General features: G+C 40.4%; 1 protein-coding gene across 4 annotated transcripts in view; it reads left to right on the top strand.

The window, feature by feature from the left end:
* The window catches only part of CNOT4 (CCR4-NOT transcription complex subunit 4), a 138,267-nt gene extending 125,118 nt beyond the window's left edge, over nucleotides 1–13,149 (top strand). For 2 of the 4 annotated variants that reach the window (XM_029922958.1, XM_029922964.1), the window contains exons 11-12: nucleotides 10,889–11,101; nucleotides 11,803–13,149. In XM_029922958.1, coding sequence (XP_029778818.1) covers nucleotides 10,889–11,101; nucleotides 11,803–12,104 — 515 coding nt within the window. In that variant the 3' untranslated portion in view covers nucleotides 12,105–13,149. The remainder of the gene's footprint in view (nucleotides 1–10,888; nucleotides 11,102–11,802) is intronic. The other 2 variants (XM_029922970.1, XM_029922978.1) reach the window with 1 other exon arrangement.
* Nucleotides 13,150–16,297: the final 3,148 nt, after the last annotated feature.

Here is a 16,297-nt window from a genome sequence, read left to right on the forward strand (position 1 = left end):
TTGACCATATAATTCTGGGTCTATTTCTGGATTTTCTGTTCTGTTCCAATGATCTATTTGTCTGGTTTTTTTTTTGTGCCATACAGTACCATACTGTTTTGATCATTACAGCTTTATAGTATAACTTGAAAGCCCAGTATTGTGATGCTTCCAGCTATGTTTTTCTTTTTTCAAGATTGCTTTGGCTATTTGGGGTCCTCTGTGGTTCTCTAAATATTTTAGTTTCTTTTTGGCTCTGTGAAAAATGCTGGTGATATTTTGATAGGGATTGCATTGAATGCTTTGGGCAGCATAGATTTTTAACAATATTTGTTCTTCCAGTCCATGAACATGAAATGGCTTAACTTTTTTTGTGTGTGTGTCATCTTTATTTTCTTTCATCGGCATTTTATAGTTTTCAGAATACAGATCTTTCACCTTTTTGGCTAGGTTTATTCCAAGTATCTTATTGGTTTTGGTGCAACTGTCAGTGGGATAGAAACTGACACACAGTAAGTTCTGTGAAAAGTCCTCTAAACACTGCTGTAATCCAAAGCTGCACTTTACATCTTATCCCAAAAGATGACCGTCAGGAGACTTACCCGCAACTGCTCAATTTAAGATACTTAATACTTCGGTTATCCTAGAAAGCCCATCCAGTGAATAAATTGTTTTGATATGATTGGATCTTTCTGGAACTGCATTTTGGCTCTCATTGATCACTTTATTCCATTTGTTTTATGGAGCTGATGTGTCAGTGGAGCAGAAATGGAGCCGGCTTTAAAGTCTTGAGTTTGGGCAGGCAGTAGAATAAGGAAAGGGATCATGGGACAAGAGGAAATTTCCAGTGAAAAACAATTGACTGTAGAAGCTGCCTCCATGACCGCCTGTTTGGCTTCAAAATTAAAGTTTACCTTCCTGTGTATTTCAGTTGGAAGGGAGCTAAGGTTCTAACCAAAATGCTATATATTATTTTCCATGAAAAATGCCCCCAAATGCAAGCAATAGAGGAGCAGTGCTTGCTAAACTTTTCATGTCTAAAGAAATCATCCAGTTCCTAATGTGTTTCAGAATTTTCCCAAGAGCTAATTATAAGCATATAGATTCTAGAATCTGCCATTTTCTCCTTTTCAGGGCACCTAACAGTGGTTTTGTGATCACATCTGTGAGGATTAATTCCCTGGAATAGAATTCATTTTGCACCTAAAAATTTTAAACTCGTTTAAATTGAGTGATTTTTTTTTTTAACTGTCTTTGCATCTTTACTGACAGCTCTCTTCTCCACATTGCTTAATCTGTCCTTTCTGTTATGAGGACCATGCTCTTTTTATAAAGAAGATGGAAAAGAAGCAAAATGAAGCTGGAATTCCATAGCTCTCTGCCTTCTCTTGGGACTTAGCGCTGTGACATCAGGCTGAGCATTGGCTTTTCCTACTTTTCTCCTATTCCAAACTTAGCTTTTTCTTTCCTTCAGCATTTGCCACAACCTTCAGATCATTATGTATTCTGATTTTAGTCCTCAAGGATTATGACAGGTAGGTTTTTTACCTCCATCATCTTTTCTAAGCTTTATTTTCAGATCTAATTCCATGTGATACTCTTGGTGCAACAGCTGATTCCTTTAGATTTCTCCTCAGTGTCTTTTCCTTATTAATATCATGTATTCTTGTATACTCAGAAAGTCATATTTTGGCATCTTTTGTGGCCTGTGAATCACTGCCTCCTATATAACCATGGGACCACCCTCAGCCATCCTTTGTTGTTGGTGTTGTTGTTGTTGTTTCTCCTTTTTTGGAAAGCTGTCTTTACCAAAAACCTGGAAGCAAAATGTTCGTGGCTGTCCAGTTAGGAAACATTAAATACCTGTTGAGGTCCAGGTTCAGGGACTGTTCACTGTTTATACAGAGAGGATTAAATCGAGGCCCCTTTCCTAGAGGAAGGAAGTAGTAGAAGGAGAAAGCCAGCACATAAGTAATTGTAGTGTACCGTGGCAATTGCAGAAATAGCCAGAATTTCTGCCATCCAGGAACTCAAGTCTAGTTATTCTCTTTTCTTGCTTCTGCAAATCCTAAAATTATGTCACAGACTCTTAGGGCTTATGTTATATTAACACTAGCCAACCAGTTCTTTGATGGTCAGGAAATCAGTTTTATTAGGTTTATTTTCTTCTAGGAGATTCAGATCTCAGAGGTGTTAGGGTGGTTCACAGCCCACTGTCCACCCCCCATGTCTATATAGTTTTGTCATTTGTCTTGGTGAAACCACATTTGGTGATCTCTGTGTCCTCTCCTGGATGATAAGCTCTCTTGATCATCCTTGGATCTCTTCACTGTGCTTAGTTCTTGTTGCTCAGTGTCCACTTGAATGCTTTCCTTTAGACTTCCAATTTTCAGATTTTATAGGTTTTTTTATATTTGATTCCTGTCCCTCCCCATCCATTAGCTCTGTTTCTTGTATGTCCTGGTTCACCTTCCACCTAATCCAGGCTGTAATGCTTCTGAGAATGTATCTTTTGCGTTAACTTGTAAGTGTATCTTTTTCTCATTCTTTATATAGCTTTATATGCAGACATCTTTCCGTAAGTATTTTCCCATTTTTTACAAGTAGATTCTGCTTCCTTCGGTCCTTCAAAGGACAAACATCTACATGTTTTTCCATTAAATGATCTGATTCTCCCCTAAAACAGACTTTTAGAACATTCTAGTAGAATAAAAGTTAAATACACATTGTTTAAAACACATCTACTTATATTTTTAAATGCTTCTCCTATATTTTAGATCAGCTGCTTCTGCTGCTTTCTGTTCCGTATGAATGCCCATGTCCTCTTCAATATCAATCAGCTTCTCTTCCTCTGAGCTTTTCAACTCACCATTTACCCTACACGCAGAATAGCAGAAGAGTCCATTTTCTTGGACTTTGTTCATATCAGAAGAGCATTTATTTTCATCCAAGCAATCCTTATTTAGTTTTGGTGCATTGAGTTTTAAAAAGTGTACATGCCAGTGTACGTGCATCTCAAGCACTATTGAAAACATGTCATTATAGTGGCTCCTTTCCCTCAGTTTACTTGCAGAGAAGCCTTTCGGCCCCCAAAACCAGCTGATTCCTGCTTTCAGAAGGATTTGCATCTCTTTGGAGAGAATGATTCGATTCATAGTATTATACAGATGAATTAAACAGGCTTTCTAGGGGAAAGTGATTTTTCAGCTCTTCTCAAGATTCAGCAGATATCTTGAAGCTCATCAGGTTTCTAAGACACTGAGTGAGCAACGTGATGAAGGGTGTACAAAATAGGCCCTTAGGGGCTTTGCAGTAGCCTCTCGAGGTGTGAGTACACTAAGGGTGACCAGCAGCCACAGTGGTGTCACAGCACAGTGTGCTGCCCAGTGTGTGTGGTTCAGGCCACAAGTGCTGTTCTTGAATGACCTGAGCAGGAGAGAAAAGACTTAAACTTTTGGGAGATTGAAGAGATCGGGAAAGCATCTTAGACAAGGAGAAAGGCACGAAGTAAAGTTAGAATCCTGGAATCCCAGGTCATCTTTAGTTGACCCTCTCTTGTGTGTGTTATTTCTGCTTCCCTTCTATTTGTAGTAATAAATTTTGGGTTTTTTTATTACTCCTTTTTCAAGTTCTTCGGTCCTCAGAACTTTTTTCCATTGGAGTTTTCGGAATTTTTCCTTAGTCTAATCTCTTCTTTCAAATCTATTAAATCCTTTGGATATTTGTGCCCCAGCAAATCTGCTCTGCAGAACTGGTCTGCCTTGCTTTATAATAAACATAATCCTAGAAATTTGGGTGGCAGTTCTTTTTGTTTAAGTAGAATAGAATCTTTTTCATAAACCTGAAAGAATTTACTCACAAAATAGTCATTTTCCCTGCAAATTTTAGTTGATAAATTGAAATGATTTCTGCGGCTCACCTAAAAAGTGCAGCGTGCCGTTATGATAAAGCTCTCTTTCAAGTTCTGTTAGGAGAAATTTGTAGGCTCTAAAAAGCTTGGTTTAACATACAGGACTAGCATAATTCTTTTGTATTTGAATTGCTTAGAGATACGTTGTTGAAGTTGGAGAAAGTTTAGGCTTTCTTAAAATGATATGCTGATGGAGAGACATTCCAAAACTGATGGGAAATAATACATATAACAGGGTAAGGTGGGGGTCCATAGAGACGGGTAGAGTGCCTGAGACGGAGTGACAGTGTGTCCTTCTAAAACTGCATGAACATTTACGGGTACTTGGATGGCTCAGTTGGTTGAGCATCCAACTTCGGCTCAGGTCATGATCTCATGGTTTGTGAGTTCAAGCCCCACATCGGGCTCAGTGTTGACAGCTCTGAGCTTGGAGCCTGCTTCAGATTCTGTGTCTCCCTCTCTCTTTCCCTCCCCGGCTCCTGCTGTCTCTCTATCTCTCAAAAATAAATAAACATTAAAAAGTACATGAATATTTGAGAATCTAGCTGGCAAGGAGTACCGTATTAGGAACTAGATTTCAAATGTACAATTGCTTCTACCAAGAAAGATTTGTTTCCCTAAGTAAGCTAGCCACTGGAGGGAGCCTTTGACTTTGAACTGTTCTGGACAGCAGTAAAAGTAAGGAAGATAAAACCTTTTTGGAAAACAAAATGAGGTTGACAATTGAGGCTCTGAGGAGTAACCATTAGATAAAGCTTCAAAACTGAAGAGCAAGATAAACTTCTATGGGCATATTTGGGACTCTCAATGACTATTGCCCAGTTGGGATGGGTTTGGCCACTGATTGAAATTTAACTTGAAATTCAGGAGGTCTCTCACCCTAGGGATTGTAGGTGAGAATAAAGCAGCCTAAGGCCATATATGTGGGCCAGTTGTCCCTACCCATATGTGAAAGTAGAGAAATTGGTGGGTTTGTGAATTTAGTTGCGCCTAGCCAGTGTAATTAACAAGGGCTATGTGAAAAGACCTTGCAGAAGTGGTGCCAAAAGGAAAGTAGAGGCAGACCTTCAAGAGGAGGCAGAAAATCCTGACCTGGTGGTACAGATTGTAGTAGAGGAAATAAATACTCGGGATGGCCTTTTGTTTTCAGGTTTCCGTTAATGTGTGTTTTATCTCCTTGTGTTGTCATTACACACAGAGCTTCTGTGTTCATGTTTAGCAGCAGGTATTGGTTTTCAAATGCAGACTTACATGGCGCTCTAATACGTGAAATACATGAAAGTGAGATGGGGAGATGGGGGGAAGACGGGTTGTCCCCGTGCCCTGTCCTCAGCTTTCTCCCCGTGGGCTCCTGAGATGGTTTTGAAGTCTGAAACCAATTTGAAAATCAGTCCTTCGGGTGAAGATTTTAGGCAGACTGGGAAAACTCACTAGCTTGCCACCAGTGACAACCTAGAAGGAGCAGATTTCCCCACAATTTTGCTACCTATCAATTCATAATGATTAACACATTGCAGTTAAACTGAGGAACAGAAAGGAAAGAAACCTACTTAGCCACTATAATGCTGTGTGTTCTTGCCTAAGCCGTTAATCTTTTCCTGATTTATGACTTTCGGTGAAAGATCTGATGTCAGAATACAGCTTAATTTTATCTCATAATATACTTGACCCTCAAATAACACAGGGGTTAGAGGCATTGACCCCCCACCCCGTGCAGTCAAAAATCTGTATATAACTTCAGACTCTCCCCAAACTCAACTATTAATAGCCTACTGTTGACCAGAAGCTTTACCAATAACATCAATGGTTAACACATGGTTTGTTTGTTATATGTATTATACACTGTGTTCTTATAGCAAACCAGGCTAGAGAAAATAAAATATTACTAAGGAAATCCTAAGGAAGAGAAAATATATTTAATAGTGCTCTCCTGAAAAAAATCCACACATAAGTGAACCTGTGCTGTTCAAATCCGTATGGTGTCAGGGTCAGCCGTGTGGCCCTTGCTTATAAAACATGTCTCTTCTGTACATCCTAGTTAATGTTGGGACTAGTCTAATGTTATGTAAAAATACCAAAGATAGTTTCAACCTGTTGTGGCTGTTTCAGGCTCAGGGTGACTATGTAGTAACTAAAACAACTCGACAAATGCAAGACTGCGCCTGTTCTTTAGCCCCCACACCCCCAGACATTGCCACAGGTGTGCCTCACTGACGTCTCTTTTTACTAAACTTTATAGCGTTTATCAGTCATGTACAACCCCGTGACATTTCTTCTGTTGCTCTTCCGACAATTGTTGAACTTTTCCCGTATTTGCACTGTCTCACTGTCTAGTCTTTAAACTCCTTGAGAGCAAAGAGATAAGAGTAGTAAGATATTTGTTTTCCATGCATACCGTACGCCTTCAGCAAATAGTTGCTTTGACTTTCATCATGGCAGCCTTAACACATACATTTTGTAATTTTCAATGTTGCCAAAAACTAGATTTGTCAACTTGCTTAATGTCCTGGAATCAACTTGTTATGGACTGGGTGTTAGGTAATTAGCAAGCTGACCGAATTGTAAACATAATTTCTTCTTTCTGGTGTTCTGATCCACGGAAACCGAAAGTATGCCGATACTTCTCACATCGTGGCGTATGAGCATGTGGTACCTGGCATCTTGAAGGTACTTTAAATTGTACGTTTTTTAGTTCTACACTGAAAAATAAAACTACTACAAACATTTCGACTTGCTTTCCTGCCCTCAAATTATTTAGTACTGAAAATAGTATTTTGTTTTATATATTTGAAAACTATAAATTAAAATTAGTTTTTTTAACGTTACAGAACATTTAAATGTTATTAGCAATCCTTTAAAAATGCACAGTTCTTCCTGGATTAAATACTACAACTAATTAAATACTTTAAAAGTCAGTATCATTTCTAATATAAAATATGTTCAGTAACTTGATTTTCATTGTTCTTTGATTGTGGAAAGTTCCAGGTGCTTTCACATATCTCGTCTTTGCAGTATTTTGGTGAGAAGGCTTATCAGTTAGGTCGACTACCCAGGCCCTTTATGCAGATGCTGGATGTTGTCCCTATGTTCCTTGGAGGAGACTGTTTGCACAGAGCCAGTTTTTGGCAAGTGAGGAGTCCTCCACCTTGGCTTCTTGGGAAGTTTACTGTCTATCTATTCAGTATTGAGTACTGATTTAAAAAAAAAAAATAGTTGTTAGGCGTTTATCAAGTAATATACACGGGCTTCAGATTGCTTTCCTTTCTCTCATTTTGTCCCTAGAAGAGACTAAGGCAGATGTTATTCCTACTTATGAAATAGAGTCCTGGGATATTTATTAGGAGACTTACTTATATGCCGAAGGTTGTATGAATTACCATGTAGACCTTATACAGTCCATCTGCAATTTTCAGCTCAGTCTTTTCTCCATTAGACCTACCGAGTTGTACATACTGAATTGCACCCCAGTGTGAAGTCCTATATCAATAAAAGGAAATGAAGCTGCATCAGGTTGAGTCCAGTGGTCAAAGTTCTGGTACTGTTTAAAGGGGAAATATGTATTGAGTGGGATTTTTTCAGAGTCCTAGAAACAAGGGAACCATGTTCCTTTGTGTCAATGGTTCACTTTTGGTTGTCACAACTGGGAAGTGTGGACTCCTGGCATCTGGTCAGGAGAAGCCAGAGATGCTGTAATGCACGGAACAAACCCCTTAACAAAGAATTATGTAATCCAAAATGTCAGTGGTGTTGAGGTTAACAACCCCTGCTATTGTGTATGGCAAAGAATGGATTACCAGAAGCCCTTGTTGTCAGAACCAATTTGAATCCAAGGCAGGGATGGAGGAGGGGGAAGGGAAGGACGTGATTTCAAGTATGGCTGGACTGAGAGACCTATTTTGATGAACTTAGACTTTAATTAATTTCCTTTCCCTTGCCCATTCTTTGTGCCAACACTTTGCATAGCAGTAGCGGAGAAAGCTGAAGAATATTTCTCTTCTAAGCCACTTGGAATTATGGTCCCGTTCCAAGAGCTAAAGATGTCAGTCCACTTCCCTGTGACACTTGAAGAGCTTCACTGTGAACTGGTCACTCATGCTGTCCAGGTCTTGAGATGTCAGATACATGACTTTGTTTTTTTGGCAAGATTGTAAGAATTATAAACTAGCTTATTTATTTCTCGAGGTATCTGATACTCATAGATCACCTGGGATGATCACTGTTTCTGTATCATGTGCCGAATGCGACTTTCTTTGGCCAACATAGAGTTGACCCTTAAACAACTTGGGGTTAGGGGCACCAACCCCCTGCTCAGTTAAAAATCCATGTATAACTTTTGACTCCCTGAAACCTTAACTACTAATAGGCTGCTGTTGACCAGGATGCTTTACTGATAACAGTCAATTAACACATGTTTTGTATGTTATATGTGTTATATATCATTTTCTTACAATAAACTAAGCTAAAGCAAAGATAATGTTATTAAGAAAATCCTAAAGAAGAAAAAAATACGTTTACAGGACATACTGTACTTATCAGAAAAAATAACTGCGTGTGAGTGGGCCCATGCAGCTCAAATCTGTGTTGTTCAAGGGTCTGCTGTACTCTTGCTTGATTTCATTAGTCTCAAATCAGAGAAACATCTTTTTTTTAAATAGACTTTATTTTTTAGAGCATTTTAAGTCTATAGCAAAACTGAATCAAAAGTGCGAAGTTCCCCTATATCCCCTGCCCATGAACAAATGTCTTTTGACTTGGGTGAAATGCTAGTTTTCAAATAAACTTTATATAAATGCAAATACTATTCTGTTAATGTAAAGTTAGGGGTTCCTTAGTTCCAATTCTCACTAAATGTAAAGCAAAAGTTCGGAGAAAATTGGTATTACTGCGTCATGGGGTATTTTCTTTTTCTCTCTTCAGTGGAAAAGAGGGACTCAAGTCGTCTGCACAGGCTTCTTATGGACTTCAGCTACCTAGGTCAAGAGCATTAATCTTCCTTGGAATTTTTCCACGTAGTTATACATCATCTTTTTATATCGGGGGGATTTTATTTCCCTCCTAGGCAGCTTTCCTTGTGTAGACTTCCGTTTCTCGTTAGTTGAAAACAATGTTAAGTTATTCCCGTCTGATGATTTGATCACTTTAAAGGTTAGAATATGCCATGGCCACCACACCTCCCTGTACTGGAGAGTATTTTTGAGCTTTGTCACTATAATCCTGTTAGTGCCACATGCAGTTGGAGTCAGGGTGAAATAGATGATTTCATTGTTGATTAGAAATCCCTCCCACTCCCGGCCTGGCTGCAAAGTCCATTCTGTTAATTCAGCCAAAATATTCCTCTAAAATGCTACTCATGGCCAACGGATATACTATAATGTTGCTGTGTTTTGATTTCACCTTTTTTTAGTCATGGGCCTTTTAGACCCATAAAAAAGTCAATTAATAGTCTATACAGTGTTGATCAAGAGAAAGAGAGAGAGAGCTTGGTGGTATTAAAAAAAAAAACTCAGGGTGTGGGTTCAAGTCTTTATTAGTTATGTGACCATGGGCAGATTATTTTGGAGTGTGTTCATCTGCTAAATGGAGATTATTCTCCCTGCTCCGCCTACCTCACAGCATGAGGGCCAAAAGAAATAGTAAATGAGCGTGAGAAAGCCTTGTAAATTGTACAGCTCAGTGCAGATGTAAAGTAAGATGCGAACGGGGAGCCTTAGGAAACTGCATTGATTGTGAAATGAAAGTAGGTTTGAAGACTTTCTTCTCCCTTCTCTTGACTTGTCTCAATGGCATAAATTGCCGTTTCTTCATCTTGGTAATTCAGGGATGACTTTTGATGGGTTTGGTTGTAGTTTGGTTTTTTTTATGAATAAGGCCAGTAGGATTAAATGCTTCACTTGCTGAAACCTGATACACAGAGCAGTAAATTGGTGCAAAGTGAAATTACAAAAAGAAAATTCTGAATTCACCAAATAGCACAGACTGCCTGATAGAATATCATCATCATCATCATCATCGTCGTCGCCATCATCATCATCATCAATGGTGATTGCTTGTCAATTCTCTATGCTCTTCTCAAAAACCTCAGTTGGTAGTCTGACCTACATTCCTATATTCAATAAAACAATGATTCCAGCACCTAGGCTTCGCCTTTCCCCTCCAACTGATTAGTTAGTTTGTGGATTCTGGATGGTGGTAGTAGATCAAATTAGTTTAGTTACAACTTATAAATAGCCTTTTCACATTGATGTGTCTCGTCATGGATGACACTATTCATAAGGAGAACCGGAGAACTAACTGTAGGACTCCAGGACTTGAGTTTTAAGTGATCGGTAGAACTGTTGGAATAGAGCAGGCAGGCTGTGCTGGAAATTATCCCATCTGAAAGGTAACTTAGCCCCTGCCTGCTCGGCCTTTATGACTAATGGAAAAATACTCTTTTCAAATTCAAAAGCCTATTCATTACTGCCTTTCTCCTCTGAAATGCATTACCAGTTTTATCATCAGGAAGAACTTAATTATTTTTCCTTTTCTATTGGCTTATGTTTATTCTTCATAAAACGACTTTTCTTCCACTTACCGGGCTCAGAAATAAGCTCCTATATTGAACTTTGCAGGCTTGAGAGCATAAGTCAGCTCAGCTGGCTAAATGCCTCACTACCTCAAACTTCATAACGTAGCTGGAACTAAACTGCGGTCTGTAGCAGTGAGTCTTTAAGCCACCTGCTTCGTGATTTACAAGAGCAAATTGGTGACGAGTCTCTAAGGAGGCCCAGACGCTCCCTCTCCTGATCTTTGAACAAGTTCTTCCTCACTTATTTCAGGGGCTCTGAGCTCACGAGAGAAATCCTAACCAAGTTTATCTTGCTAGGAAAACCCATCTTAAATGCTCAGCAAAGAAAGAATAATTCTTCTTCCGCTTAACCACGAAAGAACATCATCTGTTTCTAACATCAGCTTTTTATTTTTTTTTATCTTTCATTTTTTTGTTGGTAAATCTCCCAGACAACAGCAGTTCTGTAGAGAGTTTAAATATGAAGGAATGGCAGGACGGGCTAAGGGCACTTCTGCCCAACATTAACATCAGCTTTGGCGGACTGCCCAATTCTTCCTCCCCCTCCAACGCCAGCCACCCTGCACCAACGTCCAACCCCGCCGCCACCGACAGCCTGAGTTGGGACAGCCCTGGCAGCTGGACAGACCCAGCCATCATCACAGGTAACTTTCTCACTCCTTCGGCTCCACTGACTGACATCCGTTCGGTTTTTAGCGCAGATTAAATGCACGCAGAGGTCTCTTCAACATCGGCTTCTTTCCACAAAGCCATAGGCGTGGGGCGGCCTGTCTCGTCCTCTGGGGCCCCGCAGTCTTGGTTAGCTGTGTTGGCCTGGTTCTGTCAGAAGGCATTCGGTGCCTCGGTTGCTTCTCTGGGTGTAAGTAGGTGCTAACGTCTGGCAGCACGTGCGCATTTTTCAGGTCTCAAAGAACAAAAGTATCTGACTTACCCTTTAAAAGGAACATACTCCACTTTTGAAAATAAAGCTCTCTATTATAAGGCTATCTTGTTTGCGTACCCCTGTTCAGGAAGGCGAAGCACGATTAGGAAATAATGGCATCCCATTCTGGGGGCTCCTTTCTGCAGCTCTGCCTCAGGGACAGTGGGGGACGATGTCTGTGTCTGTGTCGTTGAAGAGGAGGCATGGGTTTCTCTAATAATGAATCATGTCCTTGGGGGCAGAGGATTAAAAAGAACATAAGATTAAAAAGGTCTCCTTTGGAAGGAGTTTAAGATTTGTAAGTTTTCTGTTTCTTTTTGGATAAGCTAATCACCTGAGACATGATTTTTTTGTTGTTTGATGGATTTCTTATTCCTGTTTCACAAACTCACCATTTCCCCCCGCTTTCTGTTCTCTCCTTAGGTATCCCAGCAACTTCAGGAAACAGTTTAGACTCTCTTCAAGACGACAATCCTCCACACTGGCTAAAATCCCTTCAGGCCCTCACAGAGATGGACGGCCCCAGCGCTGCTCCGTCGCAGACCCACCACAGCGCCCCCTTCAGCCCACAGATCCCTCTGCACAGAGCCAGTTGGAGCCCCTACCCTCCTCCCTCAAACCCTTCCAGCTTCCACTCCCCACCTCCAGGCTTCCAGACAGCCTTCAGACCCCCCAGCAAGACCCCCACAGATCTACTACAGAGTTCAACACTGGACCGCCACTAGGGAAGGAGGAGGGACCGTTAAAACGTGCAGGATTTGTCCCGCCCTATTTTCTCCCTCTCAGCCCGCCCACAGCCCCCTTCTCGTTCTTACGTTCTGAAGAATCCAGTTCCTGATCAATTGTTTTTCTACCCACCCCCAGATGCAACGCGATCACAGGGTCATTACCATCTTTTTTTTTTTAATTGTAAAAGTTTCTGTTGATCCAGCATTTGAGTGACACTGTTGAATGTTTCCTAAAAATGCCTTTTTAAGGAGGGGGAAAAAAAAAAAGAAATCAAAGGGCAGTCTCAATACTTAGAAAATTACTGTTTGTCTGTTGCGCATAATAATGACATAATCTGCTTAGCAGAAAATGACGATTAATCTTTAGGAAAGGTCAAGTAAATGCATTATCAACTGCAAAAGTTTTGAAAACCAGGTTAATTGAAATGAGATTGCTAAGTGCATGGGGGAAAGCGGTGGTCCTGGCATCCATCTTGTATTCAGCTTATCACCATTGCGGAACATGCTTTTAATTTAATTTAATGTTTAGTTCTTTTGGCAAGTTGGTGGAGAGGACATGATTGTGTCGTTAAGCAAAAGAATTTATTGGAAGTTGATGGAAAGACAAATTGGTATGTAGCAGTAACTGGCCTATTGCTAGAGAATTGATAAGGAGGGGAGAAGTGACTTTTTTTTTTAAGGAGAAAAAAAAATTTTGGCTTTAGATTTAAAGTAAATTCAAATGTCTTAAAGAAAAAGTATTCACAGATTTAATACCTATGCATAACGTAAGAGCTGAAATATAATTTCTTCAGTCTTTCTCCTCTGTCAGAATCTTTTTTTCTTTTACCATAAAGTCGCCTGACTAGGGCACTCTGAGACAGCACTGCTCTGGGGCCATCCAGTCACCATCAGGAGCAAATCTCTGACCTCCTTGCCTGCAGCTTTTACTTAACCCTGTAGTTTCTGGACGTTTGTGCAGTATTGAAAAGACAAGAGAAAAGAAAACAGAAACCTGGTTATAACCTGATGCTAAAACTAAAAACAAGGAAATGTACCTCTCTCTTCAGAATTAAAACTAAAATCTTAAATAAAACAGAAAACTTGATGATGACCCTTGGGTTGTTCTTGTCTTTGTTCTTCCGTTTTCTCATATGTGAGATTGAAACATTTTGTGGGAGCAGTCGTCAGGTGTTCCCGTCGGTCTTCAGCTCTTCGACAATAGGAAAAATGATGCAGAAGAAGAAATTAGAAAAAGAATTCATCTTATCACCATTCTTCACCGTCTTTGAACATCAGCCCATCTTGTCCTCAAGACTTCCTCTCCCAGTGGCTTTCGGTAGAAGATAACTTCCCTGTGCTATTGTATTACCAGACCAGACTTGCCCAACAGACACCTCGTGAGCCAGGCGGGCGCAGATGGGCCGTAGATGCGCCGAGGTGTTGGTTGGCTTGAGAAGACCTGGCGGGAGGAAGGGCCACTGTGCTGTGTGAGATGCAGCCCCGCGTGTGAGCGCCGTGGTAGGAAGAGATTGGGAGGACACTGACGTAGGCATCCCACAGACAAATCTGTGACCAACCCATTCCAGGGAGTACCTAGCAGTGGGAGAGGGCCACATCCCTGACCAGCAGCGGGCGGTGAGCGGGGTGAAATGTTCCCCGCCAGGTTCCTGAGAGTGGTTTGCATTTCCCGGCTTGGATGACACTGACAAGTCCGAACCTGGAGTTTGCACACCCATTAATGGAATCTTTGTCAAATGAATTAAGTAGATCTTGTAAGTCCTGCATTTCCCACTGATTTCAGTTTCTTACCTATGCTTTGTACTTCAGTTTGCTACCAAAAACCAAAATAAATCAATAAATAACCCAACAAAACTCACAAAAAATTTCCACACAGTTTTTGAACAATGAACAGGATGATCTCAAATGTCACCCCAAAAACAGAGGTTGAGCAGTTGAATAATAAATTGGGGTTTTTTTTTTTCTTTAATTAGAATGTTACTCTGATCGAAGACTAGAAACTGCAGCTGTATGTCCTATGAACTTTGCTTCGGCCTCCTGCATTTTCCCATTGCATTGCAAAGTGATAGACCAACACACAGATAATATTCAGGTAGCAGTGAGTTGTAATCAAGGCTTTTGAGGGGAGGACGGCTTGGATATTCGTGTTCCTGAGACACAGGTGTATCAACACGAACATTGCTTTTCCTGTAAAAGAAGAGAAATTCAACCTTGCAATATGTGCTGTGATTGATTGTATGTATGTTCAATGAATCATACATAAGACTATAAAACTTATCATTTAAAGAGTAATAATAAATAAACACCTGTGTGCCTCCCACCCAGGTCAAACAGGACCAGTGCTATCTTAAGGACTCCTCTCTGCCCCCCTCCAGTTATACTTCCTTCTCATTTTTCACCATCCACAAGGAACTATTCTCTTGATTTGTGTTAATCTTTCTCTTCTTTAGAGTCCTGTCACTGACGTGTGTATCTCTGAATAATACGTTTGTTTGGGTTTTAAAGGCTGAGTAGGAAACCAAAATCTAGCTAGCTGTGGAAGGAAAGGGCAGTACTGTCACTATTAGACCAAGGCTTTTAGGAGAAGATAAACGAAACATTATCTGGGTCATAGTCTGGCTTTAGCTTCCCTCATAATTTATATAAGTCAATTCTAGGGAAGACAATGTAAGATCACAAATGAATCCCGGAAACAGGGTCCACCGTGGGCATCTGGCAGGGCTGTTCTGGGAGTCCAGTTCTGGATGCCTGGCAGAGACATGGTCTGGAGACGTAGTCTGCTGTCTCTTTTCTGTATCGAAGCTCCCCATGGCTTCCCTCCAGTCCTCTGAAGTAGCCACAGCATAACCTGTGGGATTGAGGTGTTTAACATAGGCTGATCAATTCAACCTCCAGCGCATGGTACAAAGAGCAGACATGTTATTAGGTTTGGTTAAAATCAGATAAGTATGAAAAAGAACCTGAACCAAACTGACTTAGGCAGTCTGTTGGTATAAGAGCAGTGTTAGGAGCCTTGGTGTCAACAGCCCTCAGTAGGCCTATCCTGGGTCAAAATACTCAGATCTGGCGCAAAGCTGCCATTCCTGGTATTTCCTTTCAACTCTCTCCTTTCTTGTGTGTTTCCCCCTCCTATATTCCTGTATGTTATAGCCTACTTTTTTTTTTTTTTCAATTCTCCCATTTTGTTGGTGTGACATCCTCTGCTAACTTCTTGAGAAAGGTGTGTAGGAGATAAATATTAGTAATTTGCATAGCTGGAAGGGCAATATCGGTTGATAGTTTGATGGATGTAGAATTCTAAATTATAGATATTTTCCCCTTTAGAATTACTTTTTAATGTTTATTTTTGAGAGAGAGACAGAGCTCAAGCAGGGCAGGGGCAGAGAGAGGGAGACAGAGAATCCAAAGGAGGCTCCAGGCTTTGAGTTGTCAGCACAGAGCCTGATGTGGGGCTTGAACCCACAACCTGTGAGATCATGACCTGAGCCAAAGTTGGATGCTTAACTGATAGCCACCCAGGCACCCCTGGAATTTTAAAGGCATTAGTCTGTCTTCTATAGTGTTTCCACTATTGATGTTAAAAAGCCCAAAGCAATACTGATCCTTTATATGTAATCTATTTTTGTCCCTTTCTGGAAACTTGTAAAAAATCATCTTTAGTGTTCTGGAATTTCTCAATGAGGTTCCTTTGTTAACTCAATTTTAATTCATTGCGCTGCACACAATGGGTACACGGTAGATTTTTAAGACCTGGTGACTCCTGTCCTGCAGTTCTGGGAAATTTTCTTATTTCACTAATGAATTTCTTGCTATTATTTTCTCTGTTCTCCCTTTTTAGAAATCCCATTATTCAAATATTGGACCTTCTAGACTTCTGCTTTTCTTTTTTCCAGTTTTCCATCTGTGTCTTTGCCCTTTCTAGGAAGTTTTATTTCAGTGTTATTGTTTATATGTGTAGTTTTATTCTCCTGGGGTTGTTTCCGTTTCTCCAAGTTGGTTTTATCTATTTGCTTTGATCTCTCTTTCATATTAGAGATTTCTCAGATCCTTGCTTACCTGCTTGGGAATAAGACTATAAAAAGCTGATAGAAAGGTTTGGAAGGATACGGCTTTGCTAACTTTGATCTTCCCTCTTGGAAGATCTAGATGGGCTCTGTGTTGGGGAACCCCTGGTGTCAATCTCTTTAGGC

The sequence above is a fragment of the Suricata suricatta genome, chromosome 2 (assembly GCF_006229205.1).
Source record: "Suricata suricatta isolate VVHF042 chromosome 2, meerkat_22Aug2017_6uvM2_HiC, whole genome shotgun sequence".
In the NCBI taxonomy this organism is placed as follows: domain Eukaryota; kingdom Metazoa; phylum Chordata; class Mammalia; order Carnivora; family Herpestidae; genus Suricata; species Suricata suricatta.